Genomic DNA, 25,611 nt, shown 5'->3' on the forward strand with positions numbered 1-25,611 from the left:
ATAGTCCCCCAAAAATGAACTTGTTGGGAAAAGAAGATATAATCCAAGACATGGCCTTAGAAATCAATGAAGATCAAGGCCAAGCTTGCTTGGTAACCAATACCAAGAGTTAGACAAGAGTTGGACAGTGTCTGTAGTAATACACATCCAAAGTCAGGGAAGGCAAGAGGGAATAGGTCAGAATAAGAATTACAAGCCAGCAGTAAGCATTGGTAAAAATGATGGTTTGTCTCCTTCTAAGAGACCATTCTTTGGCAGCGGCAGCGTGCCCACAAGGCCCACTGCACAGCATTGGCAGCACCATGAGCCCCAATGCCAAGGTCCCCCTTACCTCTTGGGTCATCTCACCACCCTGGTTAAGTAATGGTCCCACTGACTGCTGGCTCCCATTCACTGGCATCACACACTCCTTGGAAATTGGTACCCGCTTTCAAGCTGCCTTCTCTTTCCTTTGCTGCCACTACAATAAGAGAGAGAGAGAGAGAGAGAGAATCAGGTGATGAGCTCTGAGTCCCCAATTCTCTTTGCTGTTAAGTGCTGTAATTTAGTCTGGGCTCTGTGTTTTGATTTTGCCCAGCTGAGTCTGTGTGCATTTAGATTAATCCTGTTAGCTGGCAGGAGCAAGGCTGCCTGCTGTTTATCAAGAGTTCTTCTACGATTTCTATTTGATATTCAGCCGCTTTGAGAAGGCTGGTCCACCTTTAGTTGGCAAGAGCCAGGACAGGCAAACATGAACACCGGGGAGACATTCTGGGTTGCCCAGATTCACCCTTGCAGTTGGGTTGAAGGCTTTACCAGCCTGAAAATCTGTTCCCTGGCCTGTAATTCACTCTCCAGGCTTCACCATACTAGATTCTAGTGACTCTGGGGCCAGGCATCTGCTGGTGGGAACAATAGTCACATACAGGGGCTAGTGCCAAGGACTGACGTTGGTGCTATCTTATTATTGGGCTTTCCTGCCCATAGCCTAATTTCTCTTCAATACAGCTTTATTTTTGTTGGGTCACAGAGGTTGGCCTAATGGGCTTTTAGGGGCCTTTCCAAATCTGGGGTCCTGGAGGGCAGAACCAAGATGGCGGAGTAACAGCAGTGACTTGCTTGAGCTCTCCCCCAAACCCCTCCAAATCTGGGGGCCTGAGACTCTAGGCAAACCTGTGATAATTGAAATGGTTTCCATTTGATCTAGTCTGTACCTTATAGCTAATGGATGCATCCTTATATATGGGCATAGGCTTATGTGCAGATGCACTTGTGTGTGCATACGTGTGCATGACTGAGGTGTCCTTGACAGAGAGGTGATGAACTCAGCATGTAGATTGAGACATATTTTTGGACATGGCCAATGCTCGAATTTGTTTCCTGTAATATGCATATTTATTATATACTTTCCTTTTTTGGTGGAAGACTTTAGGGGACAAGAAATAGACTTCTTTAATTGAAAAAAAAATTTAATTTTAAAGAGAACATCATAGGATCTGGAAGGGCCCTCGGAGGCTGTCTAGTCTCCTTCATTTTGCACAGGAGAAAAACTCAGGCTCAGAAAAGTAAAGAGAAGCCCAGGGTCACACAAGTAGTAAGTCCTAGAGCTAGGAGCTGATCAGAGATTCTTTGATTCCAGAACCGATGCCTTTTCTACTGTACCAAGACTTTTGGTAAACACTGAATGAAATCATGGGGTAATTGATATTATCTTAGAGTTTAGAGCCATCAGGCCTTAGAGCTCCTGTAGTCATTTTACAGATGAGAGAAAAAAGACCAGAAGAATCATTAGCCTAAGGACACACATGGAGGAAAGTGTGATTTAACCTACAGCTATGGGAGCTTTTGTAGACCCAGGAGCCAACCTGGATCTCTGGGATTAGAGCCAGTTCTTCTCAGAACATCCCTTCCTCACCTCCTACACCCCCCAGTGATAATCACTCACATGCACATGAGGCTTCAGGGTTTACAATACACTTTCTCCAAAAGGATCTTTGGAAATGGGAAATACGCATGTTCATGTATATTTTAGTGTTATGTATAATGTATATATATGCACACACATATATTATATGTGTATTATACTCATTTTGCAGGTGAGGAAACTCATCAGAGGAGACTCAATGAGTTGAGTTGACTTTTTCAAGGTCACACAGTTCAGTGATGGCAGAGCTAGGGATCAGACTAAGTATCCATGCCCTGCATGGTGGCAGGGTTCTGACTCTATTACTTACTACCTGTTTGGCCTTGAGAAAGTCGCTCAACCTCTGGGGGCCTCAGTTTCCTCACCTGTAAAATGTAGGAGCTTAATTAATCAGCCTCTCTCTCTTCCCTAGTTCAAAGCTCTCTTAGGCCATGAGTTTAATTCAGGACCTCCAGGAAAGGGATTATCTAGGAGAATTGGCCCTTGCTTCTCTCTGACCATCCAAAAAGTATAAAATCCCTTGACCCAGGACCACCCAGTACCTATGAGACTACCTTCCTCCAGGCTTCCCAGGATTGAGAAATCATGAAATGTGGAGTCATTTCTCCCATCAAATACAAGTTCTCTCTGAGGAGCCTGAAGTCAGACCCCAGGCTTCCCTTCTTGGGATGGAGCCAGGTAATAAAGCTCTCCAAAGCAGAAGAAGGGTGCTGGGCTTGAAGGGAAGAAGTCAGCACCATCCCCCTCACTGCTCTTTCCTGTGGTGCCCGTCACTCACTGTCTCTTTATCGCTGGGAGCCAGGATCAAGGTGGAGAGAATGCAGGAAGCCGTTGGCAGGATGAATACCTGTTTCCTCAACCTCCAGCAATCCCACACTCTGTTAACTTGGTGAGTGACACCATGGCTTGCCTGGGCAACATGGGCCACGATGGTGGTTGGAGGCAAGGGGGGCCTGCAGAAGAAAATGCCCTGAGAAGATCCCACCTTTTCCTGGGATGGGGTGGGGCTAGAAGCAGCACTCCTAGAGGGGGAATCTGAAGACTCGGGTAGGAACAGGCCTAGGAACCCCTGATTACAGGGCCAGCACTCTATCTACTGCACCACTTAGCTACCCCAGGGCTCACCATGTTGGTGAACATTCTGATGTGCTTTTCTCTTATCCCAAAAGAAACCCCCAAAAGCCATCTACATCCTCAGAGATAAAAGAGTAAATAGCTAGAGAGTGCTTGGAGGTCTTAGATCTGTCTGCTAAGCATTGACATCCCCGATATGTTAGCAGAGAGAAGCCTTCAGAAACCTAATAGCCTTCAGAGGCTAGAGCAGGGGTGGGGTCCTGGGGTGGGGCTTTTTGACTGAGTCCAAGTTTTACAGAACAAATCCTTAAATTAAAAGGGATTTGTTCTGTGAAGTTTGGATTCAGTCAAAGGGCAGCACTTGAAGACATAGAGGGCCACATGTGGCCTCAAGGCCACAGGTTCCCCACCCCTAGGCTAGAGCATCATAGTACCATTGAGAACAGTCAGTTCTTAATAATGCTGGCTGACCTCAGGTGGAGTGGCCCATACCTGTAAAACCTGCTATTGGGGAAGGTCAAGGTTAGTGGATCTCTTGAATTTGAGACTTCTGAACTGTAGCAGGGCTCAAGTCAGTTGGGCATCTGCACCAACATGGTGAGCCCTGGGGTAGCTAAGTGGTGCAGTGGATAGAGCGCTGACCCTGTAATCAGGAAGGCTTGAGTTCAAATACAGCCTCAGACATTTATTAGCTGTGTGGCCCTGGGCAAGTCACTTCACCCTGTTTGCCTCAGTTCCTCATCTATAAAATGAGCTGGAGAAGGCAATGGCAAACCACTCCAGTATCTTTGCCAAGACAACCCCAAGTGAGGTCACAAATAGTCAGCCACAGCTGAAACAACTGAACAAATAGCAATGACATGATGAGCCCTGGAAGAGGAAGGCTACTAGGTTTCCCAAGAAGGGGCCAAGAAGCCTGGGTCTGAAAAAGGAAGGAGGTTAGAGCTTCCATGCCTGTTGGTATCAGGATCCAGCCCACTTCCAGCCCAGGTTAGATAAGGAGTCCCACACAATAAGTCAATCCATAAATTCTGAGTGGATCTATGACTTGACTAGTGACCTGATGGGAGGAACACTGGAGCTTAGCTTAGAAGTCCTTAATGTCAGGCTCTGCTACTGACTTTCTGTGTGTGTGTGTCCTTTGTTAAGTCACTTGTAGGCTTCACTCTCCCCACTTAGAAAATGGGGAGGGTAGGACTACATGAGCAATGTCAAATTCAAACAAAATGGCAGCCACTCCATTGTACATACTTGGTACTGCTTATTGATGTAGAAAACCATAGGTAAATATTATCTATGTCCTATCATCTTTATATCTGTTGTATTAAATATTTCCCAGTTACATTTGGATCTGGTTTGGGACACCACTCTGGAGTGTTGTATGTGTTGTCTCTAAATGATTGCTAAGGTCTCCTCCAAGGCTAATGTTCTGGGTGAATGATTTCTATTAGGGACGAAGATGGGCTTTCAAGTAGGTGGGACTTGGGTTATCTGTAAGGAAAACCTTCCAGCCCCCAGATTGCCTCCTCCACCCATACCAATAGTTGCCTCTCTGGGCCTTTCCAAGAACTGCAGAGCAATTTAATTAGCAAAAGAGTAAATAACATTGGAAGAAGAGAGTCCCTGACTTCTCCTGATGGCCAAGTGAAGATGGAAGCCTAGCATCTTCAATTTAAGGTTCAGTTAGATAATGCCTATTGGTGCCAGTAGATTACAGAGTGGATATTAAATCCTGCAAGATTTGGAATCCGAGCACACACATGCAATCTGTAAGTAGGAGGGTGGGGAGGGGTTGGCTCGGTCCTTCCTAGAAAGAACAGAGATTTTTCTCTAGGAGGAAAAGCAGGCATGGCCCTTGGTCCTTAAAGAGCTCTCTCCTCCTCCTCGAGTCATTTCATACAAGTAAGTAGGGTGTCAACGGTGTGGGCAAAGATTTATCCTTGATAATACAACCTTGAAATTCTAAGAGGTTAAATTACTTTTTTAAAAAAGATCTTCTTATTTGCTCTTGTGGACTTAATGGGCAAAGTCTTCCTCGTTACAGAGAGAGAAAAACAGGCCCAGAGAGGTTATGCAACACCTTTCGGATCACATGACACTGTGAAAATCTGTGAAAAATCAGGGCAAGAAGCCACATCTTTTCCATCCAGGGTTTTTTTTGAAGTGAGCCTCCAGATAATAACAGCTAGCATTTATAAAGCCTTTTAAGGGTTGCGGAGCATTTCACAAATTTTAATTCACTTTGTGCTCACAACAACACTGGGAGGTGGATACTATTACTGTCCCTATTTTACAGTTGATGAAATTGAGGCAGACAGGTTAAATGACTTGCCCAGGGTCACACAGCAAACAAGTGTCTGAGGCTGGATTTTAATTCAGGTCTTTCTGAGTCCATCCCAGTGCTGGTCCACCTAGTGCTCCGAAAGGGTTTAGATTATTCCATAACTAGTTTTTCCCACTGCAGAATGAAAAGGCAAATTGTGTGGCATCTGTTCTGTGGACAAAGTGCTTTGAGATCTTCTGGCTAAGCATGGCAGGAAGTGGAAGGGACTGCCATCCTGTCTCCCCCTTAGGAAGATGTGTCTGGCAGGCCTGGAGCACAAGATCAGTCTCCATAGAAAGGAAGAATGTATGAGATTATTAGTTTAAATAGGATGAAACATGTAAATTAATTACCTCGGCCACCCGTGCATGTAGGAGCTGGCCTCACATTCAGGTGAAAAGTATTAGGCTTCAATCCCTTCTCTGGTTTCAGTTTTCCTTCCAAAGACTGAAAGAACTGCTTAGTGGATATATCCCCTCGGCTGAGGATGGGGCAAGAACCATGGCAGTATTTACCATTCCCCATGGCCTAAGAGTTATCATGCAAGGCCTTCATTGAGATGGGCCAGTTTGAAATTGGTAGCAAAAACCACCAATGAAGGGCATAGAAAAAAAAATACTACATTCACAATAGTGCTTTATATAATAAAGATAGCTGGCTTTTATGTAGCCTCTTAAGGATTATAAAGTGCTTTGCAGGCATTATCTCATTTAATCTCCACAGCAACCCCGAAAGGCTACATAGGTGTCATTATTGTCTCCATTTTATAGATGAGGAAACCAAAACTCAGAGAAGTTTCTATGGCATAATCTTGAACCCTTTATCATTCTGATTTTCTTCCCTGGGATGTTTTTCAACGTGAGTCAAGTCAAATCAATAAACACTTATTAAGCACCTACTATGTGCCAGGCACTATGCTAAGTGCTTGGTGATACAAATAAGGAAAAGAAAAAAAAAAGGATAGAACGTTCCCTGAAAGAGTTTACAATCTAATAGGGAAGGATAACACTCAAAAGGAAGCTGAAAACGGTATGGTGGGCAGGGGTAAGGTACAATGTCCTTCTAAGATGTAGTATACAGACCTGAACAGAATTCTCCAGATGTGGATTGAGCAGAGCAGAATACACCCCCTTCCTAGTCCTGGACATCTCAACAGAACCTAAGATCACACCCTCTTTCTTGGCTGCTACGTTGCATTGGGAATTCCTGCTGAGTTTGTAGTCCCCCAAAAGGCCAAGATATGATTCAGATGAACTGGAACTAGCCACCCCCACATTCTACTTGGGAAGGAGGCTTTTTTTAAACCAAATCACATTCAGGCGAATGTCTTCATATTTATCTCTATTCAATTTAATCTTACGAGATTTGATCCAGCATTCTGTCTAGCTTGCTATCTTTTTTTGCCTTCTGACTCTCCCCCAACATTTTAGCTGTCCCTCCTAGCTCTGTGTCACCTACAAATTTGATAAGTATGTTGCCGCAATCTGCATCACTGACAAAAATATTAGAGCTAGATCCCCTGGGGCAGTATATTAGAGACTTCCTTCCAAGTTGGCATCAAACCACTAATGGGTATACTTTGGGGACACTTCTTCAATCACTTCTGAAGTTATTCTGCCATCCAAAACTTCATAGAGTCCTCAAGCCAGAGGTCTTCTGGTTCAACCCTGAGCTTCCAGGCAAGTCATTCAGAAGCCCCCCCCCCCCCCCCCGACAAATAACAATCTCTTCTTAAGAGACAAGGGTCTAGGTTACTTAATGATAGCATCTTAATGGATGTGCCTTCCCTCCTGACAAGATCAACCACTTTCAGGTCAGTAGCCAATAAACAGATTGGTTCACAAACGCTCAAACATTCATCAATCTCTAAATTAACCATTTAGAGAGATGGAAAAAAGTAATTGATTCATTTAGGGTCAACTTGGCCAGAGGTACAAACACGGATAAGAGAACACCTCTCCCATCTGGGGATCCGCTCCTTTAGTGTGAGTTTTGTGCTTGGAGATTCTCAGGTACAAGGAAACTTAGGGTACGATGAAAAGAACATTAAACAAAGAATCAAGTGCCATGGGCCTTATCCCTCCTCCCCACCCTCAGGTCTTGCCACCAACTGACTGTATGACTGGATACATTTGGAAAATGAGAAACAAGATGATCTCTGAGGTTCTTTCAACTTTTAACAGAATATGATTCTCTGAAGAATCATTCCATTTGCATTCCATTATTCTCATCCCCTTAGAAGCAAAGGGATTTAATTTTTTAAAAATACTACATGTGGAGTCAGAAATTCTAAATTTCATTGCTAGTTGTACCACTTTGTAGCTGTGTGACCCTGGACGACTCACTTCAGCTCACTGCGTCTCAGTTTCCTCATCTGTAAAATGATGGGGTTGACCTAGATGGGTTCTGAGGTCCCTTCCAGCCCTTGACTTATGACCAGCACAGCCTACCTTACAGGGTCACTCTGAGGATCAAATGGTATGCTGGAGTCAGCTCCAACCTACTAACCAATGGTTAAATTTTCAATATGAGCATTTACACCTTGGAAATCTGCAAAAACTATGTCAAGATGTAATTTAATGCTTTGTTGATTGTGTCTAGACTCAGGGAAAATGTTAAAGATACAGGTTAAATTTAAGTGTGTCACGGAAAGGTTTTGGTTTGTTTTTTGTTTTGTTCTGGTTTTTCTTTTTTTCAGAGAACCAGTTGTTAAACATTTACCAGCACAGCCTTGGTGCACGTCTAAAACCCCATTAAAGAAATAAAAGCCCTTATTATTTTATGGGATGTTCACACCAGCCCTTCCTGTGGCCCCAGGTTCACTCCCCTCCTGCCAGCTAAGCCAGCCGTAGCTAATTGATTCCAAAGACCCCATCCTGAATGCCTTTTTCTACCTCCTTTGTCTCTCTCTATCTTGGAGAGATGATGTAACAGGCAAACAAGGAAGGGCCTCGTTCTTAAGCAATTGGGGTTTATCTTCCTTGTTTACCTGGCTGAAGAATTGTTCGTTTTCTACCTTAATTGTCAATGCCTCTGGAAGATCAAACTGAAGACTGGTTCACTCCTGCCGGGGGAGGAGAGAATTTGGTGACAATAGCCAGGATTCTGCAGAAAGCCAGAGGTGATGTTTTCTCCCACCTCCACCCCAAGCCTCCCATTGGCTGCCTTGGGCAGGGCAATGTGGGCATAGTTGGGAGAGGCAGGATTGGTTTGGTATAAACCTTTAACTTCTTGAAATCCCAGATGGGGATGGAGCAGTCAGGTGGCTCAGTGGATAGAGCACCAGCCCTGGAGTCAGGAGGACCTGAATTCAAATCCAGCCTCAGACACTTGACACCAGTTGTGTGACCCTGGGCAAGTCACTTAACCCCATTACCTAACCAGAAAGAAAGAAATCCCAGATAGGGAAGGAAGGGAAGCAGCCATTCTTCTCATTGCAGAAAGAAGAGATGAAGATAAAGATGAAGAAGGGACCTGTGATTTCACTGATACAGGGAACTCCAGGATGAGAAAACTCCTTTCATCGATGCAGATAGGTACTATATCTGAGACTCTAAGTTGCAGAACACTGAGGGTAAGTGACTTGTCCAGGGTCACACATACAATGTATGTTTGAGGTGGGGCACTGTGAAGATGAAAGATCAAAACCTGTTAAAAGGCAGACAGCAAGACCATTGAATGGCCAAGATTAAAGTCCAAATCACTTCACCTCTTTAGGTCTTAATTTTCTTCTTCTACAAGAGTGTTGCACTAAATGATCTTCCGAATCCTTTCCTACAACAATCTATGAGATTGTCGCCACTCTCACCCCCTCACCATGCTATGCACCCTGGTTCTCATTGCCGCAGGGGGCTGGGTTTAGGGTAAGTAGGCAAGAACTCAAACCTTTCTCTCTAGTAGGAACTGAGCAGGTCTTGAATCAGAAGCTTTGGTGGCACCCAAGAATCAGGTACCCTGTGAACGTCCTGGCAACACCAGATCTTTGATCAAGACAGATTCTCGAGACGCCTTCCAGCCCTTTATCACCGCAAAGGACTGTGTCTCTCCCCAGCCAGCTGAGACTGTCTCCTAAGTTTAAAGACATCCTCAGAAGGAAATACCCTAATCTCCTTCTACCCCTTTCTACCATTTCTGTGCTTAATGTCCCCAGAAATTCTTACCATCTAACCCAGCATGGAAGAGGTTAGACATGGTCTCCTTGGCCAGAGAGGGGAAAAAAAGTAGACCACTGTGCGGAAGACGAGAAAGGCAGATGTACCCTTAATGTAAGGCGAAGCTACCTAACAATGAAAGCAGTGGAATAGTCTATCTGTACGGGGGGGTTGTGGCTACCCCCTCACTAGAAGCCTTCATTGCATGACCTCCATGACTGGCAGTGTGGTACAGTGGTGGAGTCAAAAGGTCTGGGTCCGTACAACCCGAGTGATCTTAGGCCAGGCACTTAATACCTCTGAGACTCAATTATCAAGTCTATAAAATGAGATGGGGATGCATGTTGGGGTTGAGGGAGAATTCAGCTTAAATGGCTTCTGATTGCTTCTTTATTCGACATCGATGGTCTTACTTTTCTAGGATGGTATAGAGGGGATTCATACTTTGACTGAGGTTGGACTTGAATACCTGACATTCCTTCTAGCTCTGAGACTCCTGATCGGTTGATTCCCCGATTTGGGGGGGAAAAAAATGTCTCCCTTTTGCTGCAGCTTAATGAAAAAACACTGGCCTGGGATTCAGAAGATGGGGGTTCAAGTGTCAGCTCTGCAATGTATTCTCCATATACTCATGCCCAAGTGGTTTCACCTCTCAAGAGCCTCATTTTTACCTTCTGTAAAATGGGGATAACTATACCTGCACTCCCAACCTCACAGAGACTTTCTGAGGGAAACTCAAAGAGCTTTGCGGACATGGGCTATCAGCATTATTGCCATTTCTTGTTTGGTCTGTGTCCTCTGGTTTGATGTATTCTGAGCCACTTGTGAGAATTTGAGGAGGCACAGGGACAGTGGTGGTAAAGCCAATGAGAGAATTCATCAAAGTGGAATTGGGTAGGGGCACAGAGAGTGGGGGAGGTAGAGACACTGCCATTGACTCACAGTGAAACACTGACCCCTGCTGGCCACTCGTTAGATCTGCAGCCAATTGCTTCCCGGTGCTACAGAAGAAAGTGGAATTTGGCTCCTTCCCAATCACAGAATGCTCCTGGCCCCTAGCTCCGTCCTCTGGCTGCCCTAGAGCCATCCTCTCTGGTCGGGATTGGGATTAATAACTGGGTGGATTTGGCTCCTTGAATTCCCAAGTTTTCCTATGGCCCAGCCGGCTCTCATTTTTTTAAGCTCCTAAAATGTCAGATCTCTGGTTCTTGCCGAGGGAAGGAGTCCAGCTCAGGAGGGAGGGAAGGACTGGGATGCCTCCCAAAGCTCCGAAATGAAAGAATCAGCAGGCCGCGTCATCCAGCCTCTGACCCAAAGTGTGGACTGCCCTCTCACATCCCTGATGAGGGGTTATCCAGCCTCAGTTTGGGGGCCTCCACTTTGGGAGTGTTCCTCCATCATGATAATAATAGTTCACATTTAAATCATGGTTTAAGTTGTGCACAATTCTTGCCTCACAATAGGTAACAAAATGACCTAGATTTTTCCTTTGTCTCTAAATTTCCCTCTTCCTCCCTCACCTTATTGCAATGAGAAATATAGTATAGTGGCTGAAGAGCCCACCACAAAGCCAGGGAGACCCAAGGGCAAAGATTGCCTCTGGCCTCTCCATCCTGACTATGCAACCCTGGGCTTATCCTCTTGGGCACAGAAGCTATGAACAGGCATTGGCAAAAAGAGTTACCTCACGTGGCAGTTCCCTGTATCAACAAATTCACAGGTGGAGTCCCTACCCCTTACCCACCTCAGATCCCCAAGTCTATTTTCCCAATATCCCAAAACTCTGAGGCCATGTGCTCCCTCATTATGCAAACTGAAGTTTGGGGAAGCAAAAAAGACTTGGCCAAAGTCATGCAGTAAGTTCTTAGTGGGAGCAGGAGCAGAATTTGGGTTTCAGGACTGTCAGTTTCATGTGCTTCCTATTCCATGCTGTTTCACCCCAGATTCCAATCTCTGTGTCCTCCAATTCTCCCCCTTTCTCCAAAGCATCATCCATCGGGTGCCTTAGGGACACCCGTACCATACCCGGGACACCCCAAAACCAAAACTGCATGGAGATCACAAGGCAGGGCCCACAGAGCAGTCTGAAATCCAGGCCTGATAGCATCTGGGAAGGAGAAATGGCGTCTCATTTTCTACCTTCTCCCAGGCTGCAGAGAGTCCTCCCCCTCCCAGGCACCATAACCGAGCCATCTGAGCACTGCTGATGGCCCTTCACTCTCATCCTCTTATTTGAGGGAGGGAGACATTTTCCAGAATTGGAAAGAAAAGATTTCCCCCTGATTGCTTTATAATCACAGTAATAATGGTAATGGAGCGGCCGGGGGATTGATGCAGGAAAAGAAAGATATTCAGGGCTAAATCCCACGTGGGCCCCAGAGGAGGATTTATTGGCTCCACCCTTAAGTGCTGTTATCTTTCCCTAGGAGCCTAAGTGTGACCCTCTTAGAAGGAGCTGCAGACAGAAGATGTCTCCTCCATGCTCTTGGGAGGTAAGCCCTGTGCCCAGTGTCTAGCAAAAGGCCAGAACTGCTTTCTACATTCAGCCTTTCCTGATCCTCCCCATAGCAAGTTTCTTCTCCAACTGTCACCAATAATCTTGTGTCTATTTTCTATATATTTTCTATGTAACCATACATACATGTATTTTCCTCCAGCCTCCAGACTGTAAGCCCCTCAAGGGCAGACTTTCACTTTAGTCTTTGTACGCCAGCCCCTACCCTAGTGCTTGCAGCAAAATATTAATTATTGCTTAATTAGTGCTTGATTATTGATTGTTGATAGATTCATTCATTCATTGTAGCTTCCAGAAGGTTGCCACATCTAGGTCCCCGAGGATTTTTCTCCTTTTTGCCTCCTTGATCAGCTAGGCCTGCCTCCAAGTTAGAAGGAAAAAGTAGGGGTCCCCTCCGCTTTCCATGAGAGCTAGCTAGAAAAAGATTCTGAGGCCAGGTGGATCTGTTGTCTGTCTTAGAAACAGGGGAACAAGGTGCTTCTACCTGCAGCCCCTCAGTTCCCACCCCAGATTTTTGTAGGTAAAATCCAAGCCCTTCTTGGGATGAGCACAACTGTTCTCCGATATAGTGTTTGGCCAAATAAGCCAGGGAAGTTGCAGGGGGGTGCCCGTGGTGGGGGTGGCTCCTCTCCGCTCCCAGTAATGATTTCCCAAGAAAGATGATGAATGGAGTACTAGGGAGATGAGGGTAAAGTGGGGACCCTGCCTGGGGCTCTCTTAGAAGACTTTTCCTGGTTGTCCTGATGGGATACATTTGTCAGCCAACTGGCTGATTGATTGAGATAGCATTTCCCAAGGTGGAGGTGGTAATCATCAGCTGCAGAGCCCCACATCTGCTCCGGCCCAGGGCAATCAGAAACACATTATTTTGGATAATAATAATAACTATTGTTGCTATTATTGTATCATTATATATTATAGATAATATTACTGGTATTATACTCTAAGTACCTAAGGCAGGTTCCTGCTTCCTGGTCCAATACTCTCTCCACTGTACCACCTAGCAGCTTAATAACCTCAACTTCCCCCCTCTTCTGACACGACCTCAAGATGTCCACAGTGGGACAGCCGGGTGTGCTGGGAAGTGGGCTGGGCCTGGAATTGGAAAGGCATGGGTCCAAATCCATGCTATGGCACTTTTTTGATTTGTGAAGGTGGGTGATTGATTTAACCCTTCTGAGTCTCAATTTCTTCATCTGTGAAACAGAGATAATAATAAATGTATTACTTTCCCCACAGGATTGTTGCGAGGATCAAATGAGCTAATGTATGTCAAATGTTCTGCAAACCTTCAAGCCTCCCAGAAATGTTAACTATTCGTGGATACATTTGGTCCCTCCTGGGCGCTCCCTCCCTCCTGATCCCTTTTACTCTGTTTGTCTCCTGCTGTTCCTTTATTGGTCTCTATTTCTGTCTCCTCATTTCTCCCTCTCTCTACCTCCCTCCTCACCACTCCCCCACTAGTGAGGGTCATAATTATTTCCCAACCACATCCCTTACATGTCTAATATTTCTACTTTCTCAAGGGGGGAATTTCAGAGCTGGTTCCAGGCTTCTCTCCTCATTCGTTCTCCCCTCCCTTGTCTGGCCGTGCCCATCTCCTTTCAGCCATTATGTGGCTCCTCCATCCATACGTGCTTGAATGGACCCCAGTTCCCAGGACTGCCCTGGATCCTACATCCCTCTTTGCAGGTGCTATTTAGGGTATCACTAATCCCTAAAAGACCCCATTCCCCAGGGACTCTGTCCAGCTTAGCCTGGGATCATCACTGTCCTGGGACAACCGTGAGTGAGTGAGTGAGTGAGTGAGTGAGTGAGTGAGTGAGTGAGAGTGTGTGTGTGTGTGTGTGTGTGTGTGTGTGTGTGTGTGTGTGTGTATGTTGAGAGGAGGATCTTTCCCTCTGACTCCCCTAACACACCCTACCTCATAGCCCCTACTGCCAAAGGAGGAAAGGATTACAAAAATGCTGGGACAATAAAAGCTCCTGGGGCTGGCTCAGAGACTGCTCAGGCCCCTGAACAGTTCTGAAAGGTCAGAACACAGGATGCCAGGATGCACCAAACACATCCAGAGACAGATGCTCAGACTAGCAGGGAAAAAGGCCTGAACCAGAAATTGGGAGATCTGGGCTATTCGTCCCAGCTCTACAACTAACTAGCTGTCTGACCTTAGTTAGATTATATCCTTTCTTTGGATCTCAGTTTCCTCATCTCTGAATTAAAGAATGTGGACTAGCTACCACCCCTTTCAGTTTTAATATCTTATGGTGCCTTTTCACCATCCCTTTTCTTCCAAACCCTGTTCAAGACCTGTCTCCTGCAATAAGCCTCCTGGCTTTGGTTACTCTTCTCTGTTTCACTCCCCACATTTGTATATAATGGCTCCATTCTGGCTATATTTGCTGGTGCCTGTTTTATATCTGTCTGTCTGTGCTTTATGCTTGTGTGTGTGTGTGTGTGTGTGAGTGTTTCCCCTTTATCAGACTAGAGTTCAGAATGGTAGAGACTCTGTCCCCTCCTCCCCCTCCCCCAGTGCCCAGGACTGGCCTCCTTGTGATGGAGGCTCTCCATTCAGCCTGACTGACAGGCTAAAGCCACCAACAAAAACCGCTGACTCTCAGTAGCCTCCATTTCAGTAATTTTCTTTGTACCTTGCAGCTCATTCTAGCTTACAAGCTCCCCGGGCCCTATCCCCAGTCTTCTGCAGACAGAGCATGTCAGGACAGACAGGGTGCTCGGCCTAAGGAATGGCCTCCTGGCCCTTTCGAAGCAGCACCAGCCCCAGGCCCTGGGGGCTCTATTCCCTCCCTCCTGAAGCTCAGGCCAAGATAAGATGAGCCTTTAAGTGAGGCTGGTGGCCTCGGTAGAATATCAGACCAGAAGATTTCAAAAGGACAGTGTATTAAAGACAGAGAGGGGAGTAGGAAAGCATATTCATCAAAGGGGGACATATGTACAGGATAATCAGAGCAATCCCACCTCCCTTCAGGGAGCCCCTCCCTCAATACAAATAAAGTGTTGATCAATGATTTGTTCAGAAAGGGGAAGCCAAGGCTGAGCTCTTCCCACCCTGTGCCAGCTCAGTATCTCCGAACCAACCCCCCAATCCTGCTTCATCTCTGGCCCCCGGGGGTTGGGGGTTCGGGTGGGGGGCTCAGACTCCTCCTGGTTTTGCATGTTGTTGATTTTTTTCTTCTCAAGACCCACTCTCCATCAGGCCCAGGGTAAGCTGAGGTGCTGAGCAGCTCCCCACAGTGAGACTGGTCAAAGGGAAAGAGGGATGGCAACTCTGGTTGAGATGGGCATAGGGAAGGAGGGTAGGAGCGTATTTTTACCTAAGTGCTTACGGTATACCAGCCCAGTCATTTTCATTCACCAGTATTTCCCCTTCCCACCCTCTCCACCCCCATTTTATATTCTGCATTATGCAAAAGAATGAAGTACTCTACCCCAAGGCAGCCAGGCTAGCAGCTATTTGCCTCATTTTTTTTTTTTAGGCAGTTGGGGTTAAGTGACTTGCCCAGGGTCACACAGGCTAGCAGGTATTTGCAAGGCTGGGGAAGGCATTGTGAGGAGCATAACCATTCTGGCTACAAAGAGGAGGATTGGGGAGAGGTAAGAGCCAAGCAGCTTGGCTGTCTCTGCTGAAGAGCCACAGCTTCCCTTGTAGAGACAGATAGGTTTCCTGACTGGGGGTGACGTATCTCTTATCCCTGTTCAGGGACCCCGGGCCCATTTGGCACAATGGAAAAAGCATCAGGAAACCAGTCTCTAGCCAGATAGGAGGAACTTTGCCCTGCTTGGGCAAGATCAGAAGTCCTGGGCAGGCCTGGGTCTGAGGGAAGTTAATCTTGCCCGGCCAAGGATACGAGCTGACAAGAGTGAGACAATGTCTACACCTGTGGAAGGATGTTTTCTCTGCTAGGTGCACAGCTCCCTCAGGTCACTCATAAGGATGGCTATCGGCAGTTCCAGGGGAAAATCGATGTATTGGCTGAGCCAAGAAGACAGAGAGACACCAGGCAGGAACGGCAGGTGGGCGCCAAGTGGCTGCCTACCTCCAGAGCTGCCATCCCAGGATCTGCAGAAGGACTTCCTGTGTGGGAGGGGGATGGAGGGAGAGCCCCTTCTGTGAACCATATCCTGACCCATAAAATGAAAGAGGCGACAGCGTCCTCTCTGACTACAGGGAAAGCAGAAGACAAAGAGGCCTGAGCGGACCGGGGGGGGGGGGGGGGGGGGGGGGGGGCCAAGCACAGGGTAGCTAAGTGGGGAGCTGCTGACACATTCTAGGATTGTCAGAAAGGTTGGAGGACTGGGAAGCTGGAGGGGAGAGAGGACAATTCTTGGAAGGTCACGTTCCCCCCCCCAGCCCAGACCCCCTGGAGACAGAGCAGTAGCTGAGTAGATAGTAGTAGCAGACACAACTGGGGAAGGTCAGGTGATCTCTTGGCGTCTCACTCCTGCGCTGGGGGCTCAAGGGGCCTCATTGGAACCCATGCCATTGCCCTTGTTGACATAGAAAGGACGGTAGTGCGACTGTGGGAGAGAACGGAGAAGTGAAGGTTAGAAGCTGGACATGATACCCCAAACCTACGAGCCTCCCTCATCCCTTCCTTGGTCCTGAGCAGCCAGCGGACAATCCCTTTCCCCAAAGAGAAGGCATGAGAGGCGTCCTGAAGGATTTGAAGGGGCATCACATGAAAGGTATAAAACACACTTGTCTGAAGAGAATCTAGGGTTTCCGTGGACTGCAACTCAATGTGACTTAGCAGTGTGTTTTGGCAAACAAAAGAGCCGGGGTGAGTGAGGCATGGCTTCCAGGAATGGGGAGGTGGTGGTCCCTCTGCGCTGTGCCCTAGGCAGCCCCTTCTGAAATATTGTGCTCTTGGTGCCATGGCTAAGGAAGGGCATTGACAAGCCCGAGAGGACCCAGGGAAGAACAGGGAAGTCCTAAAATGTCACCAATGATAGGCTAGAGAACTGGGAGAGTTTATGCTGGAGAAGGCTCGAGGTACCGGATGGCTGCCTGTCTTTGAAGGGGAAGAAGGATTGCACTGGCTCTTTAAGCAGAAGTTACAAAGAAGCGAGTTGAAGTCTGATGTCGGGGAAAGTCTTCCTACCAAATTTGCTGTTGCTATTGGTCAATTCACTAGTATCTGGTTCTTCATGACCTCATTTGGGGGTTTCCTGGCAGATACCAGAGTGGTTTGCCATTTCCTTCTCTAGCTCATTTTACAGATGAGGAAACTGGGGCAAACAGGGTTAAGTGACTTGCTCAGGGTCAGACAGCTAGGAAGCATCTGAGGCCACATTTGAATGTAGGAAGAGGAGTCTTCTTGACTCTAAGCCTGGGACTGCATCCACTGTGCCACCTAGCTGCCCTCCCAACAAATAGAGGTGTCCAAAGTAGAAAGGTCAGCCTGAGGAAATGGTATATGCCAGCATGTTATAATGGGTCTTCCTTTCAGGTACTGGTTGTATCACAACCACCCTAGTCCAGGCCCTTGTTACTTCTCGCCTGCAATTAGGGCATCTTCATTGGTACCCTTGTATGCAGTCCCTCCCCTGTCCAACATATCCTCCAAACAAACACCGTTTTCATACACCTGATCACCTTACTCTTCCCCTTAAAAAGCTGCATGGCTCTCCATTGCCTCAGGTTAAAATACAACTTGTTTGTTTCATTTTGCTTTTGTTTGTTCATTTGTTTTTTGCTTTTTTTTGCATTTAAATCCTTCCATCTGGTTCTAGCCTACCTTTCCAAACTTATTGCAAGTTATGTGCCTTACAGTGAATGCTAGGCTGCCTTGGGGCAGCTAGGTGGCACAGTGGATAGAGCACTGGCCCTGAAGGCAGGAGTACCTGAGTTCAAATCCGGCCTCAGACATATAACACTTACTAGCTGTGTGACCCTGGGCAAGTCACTTAACCCCATTGCCTAGCAAAAAAAAAAAAGAATGCTAGGCTGCCGAACGGGCTGCTTGTTGTTCTATCTCCTACCTCTAGGTGGAGTTAGCTTTGCACAGGTGGCTCCTCTGTGTCTAGGATGCATCCCTTCTTCATCTCTGTCTCTTCCACTCCCTGTTGCTTTCAAAACCCAGCTCTGGCACCACCTTTTACATAAAACCTTTTCTGATCTCCTTAGATGCTAGTGCTCTCCCCCCCAAATTATCTTGTCTTTATTCTGTGCCTACTTCGTAAATACTTATATATGTACATACATGTTCTACCCCCAATAGAACGTAAAATCCTCGAGTGTGTAGACTGGCTCACAGTTATGTTTGTATCCCCCAATCCTGGTGCAACACCTAGTGGGGGTGGTGTACAGTCACTTCAGTCATGTCTGACTCTTTACGACTCCATTTGGTGTTTTCTTGGCAAAGATACTGAAGAGGTTTGCCATTTCCTTCTCCAGCTTGTTTCACAGATGAGGAAACTGAGGCAAACAGAGATAAGTCACTTGCCCAGGGTCACACAGCTAGTAAATTCCTGAGGCCAGATTTGAACTCAGGAAGACTTCAGACCCAGCTCTCTATGCACTATGCCACCTAGCCGCAACACCTGGTACATAGCAAATAATTAACAAATTTTGTTGATTAGAGTAGGTAGGTCAATAGAGTGTCTTTTAACTCTAAATTCTGTGGTTGTGTGAAGAAAGAATAGACTTTTTCTGCTTGACCCCAAAAAGAAGGATGAACTTGGACAATCAGTGACATCAACAGAAATTTTTAAATTCAGTATGAGGAAAAATTTCCTAACTAGGGATATTCAAATGTCAAATGGGCTCCCTTGAAAGGCAGTAAGCCCTTTATTAAAGGTCTTCAGATACTGACAAGATTGCTACTTTTGGGGGCTGCATTGGAAAGAAATTCTTGGCCAGGTTAATGTTGGTGCAGATGGCCTCTGAGGCCAATCCAGCAATAAGTCCACAAGTCTTTTTTTTTTTTTTGGTGAGGCAATGGGGTTAAGTGACCTGCCCAGGGTCATACAACTAGTGAGTGTTATGGGTCTGAGGTCAGATTGAACTCAGGTCCTCTTGACTCCAGGGCTGGTGCTCTATCCACTTTGCCACTTAGCTGCCCCTACAAGTTTTTTAAGAACTTATTTATTATGTGCCAAGCATTTCGCGATGTCCCAAAGATACAAATAATCCCTGATCTCAATGGCTTACATTTTACCAGAGGTGCTAACATGTACAAAAAATACAAGATAATTTTTGGAGGACAGAAAGGTAGCTAGGGACATCAGGAAAGTCTCATAGTAGAGGGGATATTTGAATTGAGCTTTGAAGAACACTAAGAATTCTAAGAGATGGAGATGGATCTCCTTATTGAGATCATCATTTGTCCCATGTTGGCTTAGGCAATAAGCCTGCTCCCCAGCTGGGCTTAAAAGTCTGTTCTAGGCATGGGGAATGGCCAATGCAAAGGTATAGAGGTGGGGGATGTAATAACACATGAAATGGTCCACAAGGTCAGTTTAACTGAAATATGTAAAGGGGAGCAATGTATGTAATAAGCCTGGTAAGGTTGACTGGAGTCAGGTTGTACAGGCCCTCAACTGCCAAACAGGTCCCTTCCAACTCTGAGATTCTATGAAATGGATTTCCTAAAGGAAAGTAGGCCTTTTGTAGAGTGGAGTCTTTGCCCTTTTCTGGGTAGGGGAGGGAGGGTGAGGAGGAGAAGAAGGAGAGAAGAACCACTGGATTGAGTATGGGGTATGGCAGCAGCTTGAGCCCCTGTCTGGCCTAGCTTCCTGGGAATGGGCCTGACCTGTACAGCAAAGGTTGCCCCCATCTTGACCCTGGCCACCAGTTCTCTAAATTGCGGCAATATCAGATATGATCCTCAGGACTGGCTAATTAGAAACTCTGAGTTTAAATCCTAATTATAAACTCATTAAGAGCAAATCAGCTGATCTGTCCAGGCTTTGCCTAACTAACTTGCTTTCTGACCTCCTAGGAAATAATTCACAAGTTGGGTTTCCATTGCTTTTTGCAAAACCCAACCATCAACGCCATCCCCATCATCAACTCATCCCTTCTCTATATGTCCCATATTTGCTCTCAAGGCAATCCAAGCCCTTAGTTTTCCTTTGAAGAAGGCTAGACAAGTTTAAATAATCCCGTTGGCCAGAGGGGGATAATCTTGCACAGAAAAGGAAAGTGATTCAGTCTGGGTCACACAGCACACCAGCAGCATAGCTCTAGATCTGTGTAGCAGAAACTTCAGACCTCTCCAGGTCCTCCAAACTCCCATTCCAACCTACCTGTTTTCTCTCCAATCCTCCCAGTCTCATTGACAGTCTCTAAGAATCTTCAGAGACCAATGACTACATAATTCCTGGCCCTGCTCTGTTCATCCCTGCCTGCAATTTCACAAAATCAATGCCTCCCACCATCCCTGCCTCAGGGAAACAGTCACCTGAAGCAGGAGCAGGAGAATGAGTTGCAGCTGGCACCTCCCTATGGAGATCATCATTTGTCCCATGTTGTCTTAGGCAATAAGCCTGCTCCCCAGCTGGGTTTAAAAGTCTGCACTCTCCTCCCTCCCCACTCCTCCCAACAGCTAGCCAATGCTCCCTGCACTCTTCTATGGGATGGCTGCAGCATGCATGGACTGTATTTACTAGCCCAACTGTTTTTCTTCAGTCTAGTTAGAGAACATGAAAAGTCAATGAGGCAAATGCCCCTTACAAAAAGGCCTAAGTCTGCAGAATAGAAGTGAACTAGAAGACTTTCTGGCGAGACAGGTTAATCAAAAGGATTACAAGCCAGCTCCATGTACATGTTTCTAGGGCTAAGCTGTTTTCTTACAGCCTAAAGTGACTTGAGATAAGGAAAGGAGGAAGCCTTCTTTCTGGTATGTCCATTACGGAGTTGCCCCTGGGAACAATGAACCAACTTTTGGGCTCAGAGCCTTCCTCTTTGCTCCAGCACTTTCTCTAATTTCCTGAGCTCTCTACCAAGTCCTATCCCATCTGACGCACTGGTAGGAATTACAACTACACAGGTGTCACAAGTCACTTAGCCTTCCCAGACTTCCCTTTCCTCATCTGTAAAATGAGGGGGTTGAACTGGGTGACCTCTAAGCTCCATTACAACTTTAAGTGTATGACTTTATGACCTTAGTTACGTCACTTTCCCTAGGTGGTCTTTAGTTTCTGCACCAGTAGAATGAAAGGGGTAGACTAAGATGGCATCCGAGGTCATGGCAGCTGGGGATGTAGTGGACAGAGAGCTCTGCCTAGAGTCAGGAAGAATGAAGTTCAAATCTATCCTCAGAAACCTAATCACTATTTAACTCAGTGTCCTCAATGGAGATAGCACCTGAAGGATTATAGTGAGTAGCAAATAAGATGATATTTGAACGCACTTGGCAAACCTTGAGGTGGTATATAAAAGCTTGCTATTATGATTATTACAGATCCACAGAGTCTCAAATTGGAAGGGACCTAATACTAGGTGATCTATATCTGACCAAGAATCTCTTCATTCATCTCCTTAACGGATGATCTTCCAGCCTTTGCTAGAAGACAACCATCCAGTGATCTGAAACCCACCACCTTCTAAGGCAGCCCATTCCACCTATTGATAGCTTAAATTGCTGGGTAACTTTTTTTTATGTATAGCCTAACCCTATTTCTTTTTTTTTAATACATTTATTTGATATTTTATTTCTTCCCCAATTACATGTAAAAACTATTTTAAACTTCCATTTTTTAAAATTTTGAGTTTCAAATTTGCTCCCTCTCCTCCCCCTTCATTGAGGAAGCAAGCAATTTTATACAGTAACCCTGTTTCTCTGCAAAATGCACTATTGCTCATAGTTCTGCCCTCTAATATCAAGCTGACTAAATCTAGTCTCCTTTCCACATAACTGCCTTTCAGATATCTAAAGAGACATATCACACCCTGCCCTTCCCTGTGCCTTCTCTTGTCTAGGCTAAATCACTAGTTTTTTCAAGTAATTTTCTTTTGGCAAGGTTTTCAGTCCTCTTACCATCCTAATCACCTTCTGAATGTGCTAGTTTATCAATGTCCTTTCTAAACTTTGGCTCCTGAGAATTAAACACAATACTCCAGATGTCATCTAAAGAAGGCAGATTATGGCTAGGAGGTGCAGTGGAAAGAGCACAGGACATGGAATCAGGAATTCCTGAATTCTAATTCTGCCTCAGACACACTCCCTAGCTGTGTGACCATGGGCAAGTCATTTAACCTCTGCCTGACTCAGTTTCTTCATCTGTAAAATGGGGATAATAATAGCACCTACCTCCCAGGGGTTGTTGTGAGGATCAAATAAGATGGTATTTTTAAGGTGCTTGGCAGAGTCCCGGGCACACAGTAGGCACTATATAAACACTAGATACAATGGTGATGATGATAGTAATTCTTTTATGTCTGTAAAATGAAGATAATAACTCCTGCCTCCCAGGATTGTTGTGAGGATTGAATGAGTTAGCACATGTAAAGTGCTTTGTAAACAAAGTGATATATAAATGCTAGCTCTTATCATTGCTGTGAGACTATCACCTCCTATGCTCTGGACACGTTGCCCCTGTTGATGCGCTTAGGGTCACGTGTGGCTGCCTCAAGGCAATGCAGCCTAATGGCTAGAGTGCTGGATTCACCATCACAAGATCTGGAGCCAAAACCCCAGAGACTGACTAGGTGGATGACCTCTAGCAGGACACAACCTTTAAGAGCATGAGCTTCCTCATCTGTAATATGGGTGCCTGCGGTACCCACCACACTGGGTTGTAGTGGTAAAAATGCTATTTCACCCATTTGTAAGCGTGATAACATTGTGAGGTATTTATATCAGGTTGCCATGTTATACTATTGGCTCATTCAAATCCCAACTCCTCTATGTGCCCTTAAAGCTCTTCATAACCTGGCCTCAACCCACCTTTCCAGCCTTATCACATATTACTCCCTTTGTTGCACTCTTCGTTCCAACCAAGCTAGTCTACTTGTGGTTCTTCATCCCCAGCATTCCATCTACCATCTTTACCCCTTTGAACAAGCTGTCCACATGCCTAGAATTTATTTCCTCCCCACCTTTAGCTCTTAGAATCCTTATTTTTGGCTAAACTAGCCTCACGTGACATCTCCCACACGAAGCCTTCCCTGGTCATTCCATTTGTTTTTGCTCCCCTTCAAATATTACCTTGTATACATGTTGTATGCATTTAGATGTATATAGGCTGCCTCCTCCTTTTGAATGTAAGCCCTTAAAGAGTGGGAACTGTTTCTTTTCTGCCTTTGTATCCTTATCACCTAGCAGGGCCTGGCATTTAACTGATGGTTCATTCATTGATTGAGTGATTCAGTTTTCAGGTCACTAAAATCCCCAAACCTTTTCCACACAAATTGTTATCTATCCATACATCTCCCATCCTGGGTTTGTGTAATTGATTTTTTTTGCACTCAAGTATAGGAGTATTTATATTCCCCTATTAAATTTCATATTATTTGATTTGGCCAGTCTTTCTAGCTTGTCATTCAGTGACCCTTGTTATTCAATATATCAGCTATCCCTCCCAGCTCCATGTCCTTTGCAAATTTGATAAACCTTGAATGTAGGTCTTCAATAGCCCAAGATTGAAAATAGGAAGGGTATAGAAGGGGCACCAATTGGGGAGAAAGAAGGGAATTTGCTTTAGGGAAGGCTATAAAGAGGACAGAAGTAGTCTAGCTTGCCATGTAATTGGGTCAGGCCTAGATGTGAGTCAGACGGGAATGGGACAAGGAAACTGCTGGCCTCTGTGGCTAGATAAAGACATCATAGGATAAAACTCCTGGGGCCTATAACTCAAAAGCTCTCTATTCTGTGAGTTAGCTTTATCTTTTTTTCTACCAAAGCTACCAAGGTCCCTTTGAGAACCTCAACCTCTATCTCAGGCAAGTGAGGGAAAAGACAGGGGACATCCATGCCAAATCCATTTGTAAACTATGGCAGCAGTGGACAGCAACAGACAGGTCATTACCCTCATGGCATCAGTAAAGCAGCATACTACTGGAGAAGCCAGTAGTAGCATAGGATAAAAATCCAGTGAAGTAGGAAAAAAACCCCCAAAACCAAACAACTGTAATGATGGGACTGTGAGAGATGGTCTGATTCCTGCCTGGGAGCTCTTGCTCACATGTGGGTGGGAGCACCAGGCCTTGACAGCCTGGGACTTGGCCATGACTGCTCCATCTTCCAGGAAATGAGCTCTGGGGAACAAGGGTATATGGGATGAGAAACAATTCCTTTTTTTCTTCTTCCCTTGTTTGCTTTTGTAGTGCTGCAGCTACAGAGTCTCTGGGCCCAGCTCCAAATTTCAAACATACTCAATTAGTTCCCTCCTCACCAATAAATGAAAGGCTTTCTCCCATTAAGCAGCTTCAACCACTTTTTTGGGGAGAAGCCCTGCTATGATAGGTATTGAACTGGATAGCTTCTGAGGTGCCTTCTGCCTTCTTCAGCGGTGGAGAACCTGCGGCCTTGAGGCCACGTGTGGTCCTTAGGTACAGCCTTTTGACTGAGTCCAAGTTTTACAGAACAAATCTTGGATTTCTTTGGATTCAATCAAACGGCCACACTTGAGGACCTAGAGGGCCACATGTGGCCCCAAGGCTGCAGGTTCCCCACCCCTTTTCTAGATCCTAGAATTCTCTGATTTAACAATAGCAGACATGTGGCAGGGGCAGCTACTCACTTTCCAAGAGATTAGTGTCTGTACCAGAAGTTCTTAACTTGGGGTCTGGGGAAAGATTACAGGCAAGAGTCTATGAATTTGGTATTTCTAATATTTTGATAACCATGATGATTTGTTTCCTTGGTAATTCTATGTATTTTATTTTATGCATTTAAAAACATTACTCTGAGAAGGGGCCCATAAACTTCATCAGACTGCCAAAGGGATACATGGCTTGAGAAGGGTCAGTTCTATACCCAAAGGCAGAACCAGGTAGAGGTTTCCAGCCCTCCTCAGGGCTGCAGGAAGAGAAGAAATGAGGGCAGCAGAGTACTCAGTGTGGGCATGTGTTTGCTGCCAGCTGTATAGAGGACTCCAGAAAAGGATCAGGTGCTACAACTCTTCACCTGCATTTAATCTGGAAATCCATGTGACATCCTCCATGCATACTTTACTGGGAAGAGGGGAGGAGAAAGGAGAAGAGAGGGGAGAGGGGAAGAGGGGAGAGGAGAGGAGAGAAGAAGAGAGAGAGAAGAGATGAGGAGAGGAGAGGAGAGGAGAGGAGAGGAGGAGAGGAGAGGAGAGGAGAGGAGAGAGGAGAGGAGAGGAGAGGAGAGGAGAGGAGAGGAGAGGAGAGGAGAGGAAAATGGAGTAGGGAAGAGGAAGAAGAGCTCCCACCACTACCACTGTGGAATCTCAGAGTTTGCAGGAACATTAAAGGCAAATTTGATAAGCAGAACCTCTTCTACCAACATTCGCAACACTCTGCTTAAATAGTCTTAGTGATTTCAGAGATGAAGGACTCACTACCTCATGAGTCAGTCCAGCTCACTTTTGGATAGCTCTAATTTTTATTCCCCTTTGTATCAAGTTGAAATTCCCCTCTCTTCAACTTCTATGCATTGCTCCTGCTTCTTCTCTATAGATCCAAGCAAAACAAGGCAAATCCACCTTCCCA

General features: G+C 45.8%; 1 protein-coding gene across 1 annotated transcript in view; it reads right to left on the reverse strand.

The window, feature by feature from the left end:
* Positions 1-14,850: 14,850 nt before the first annotated feature.
* The window catches only part of TRIM29 (tripartite motif containing 29), a 51,593-nt gene continuing 40,832 nt past the window's right edge, over positions 14,851-25,611 (reverse strand). The window contains exon 9 of the mRNA XM_020984844.2: positions 14,851-16,505. Coding sequence (XP_020840503.1) covers positions 16,443-16,505 — 63 coding nt within the window. The 3' untranslated portion in view covers positions 14,851-16,442. The remainder of the gene's footprint in view (positions 16,506-25,611) is intronic.

Source organism: Phascolarctos cinereus, unplaced genomic scaffold, assembly GCF_003287225.1.
Source record: "Phascolarctos cinereus isolate Bilbo 61053 unplaced genomic scaffold, phaCin_HiC Scaffold_726;HRSCAF=1367, whole genome shotgun sequence".
Taxonomy (NCBI): Eukaryota; Metazoa; Chordata; class Mammalia; order Diprotodontia; family Phascolarctidae; genus Phascolarctos; species Phascolarctos cinereus.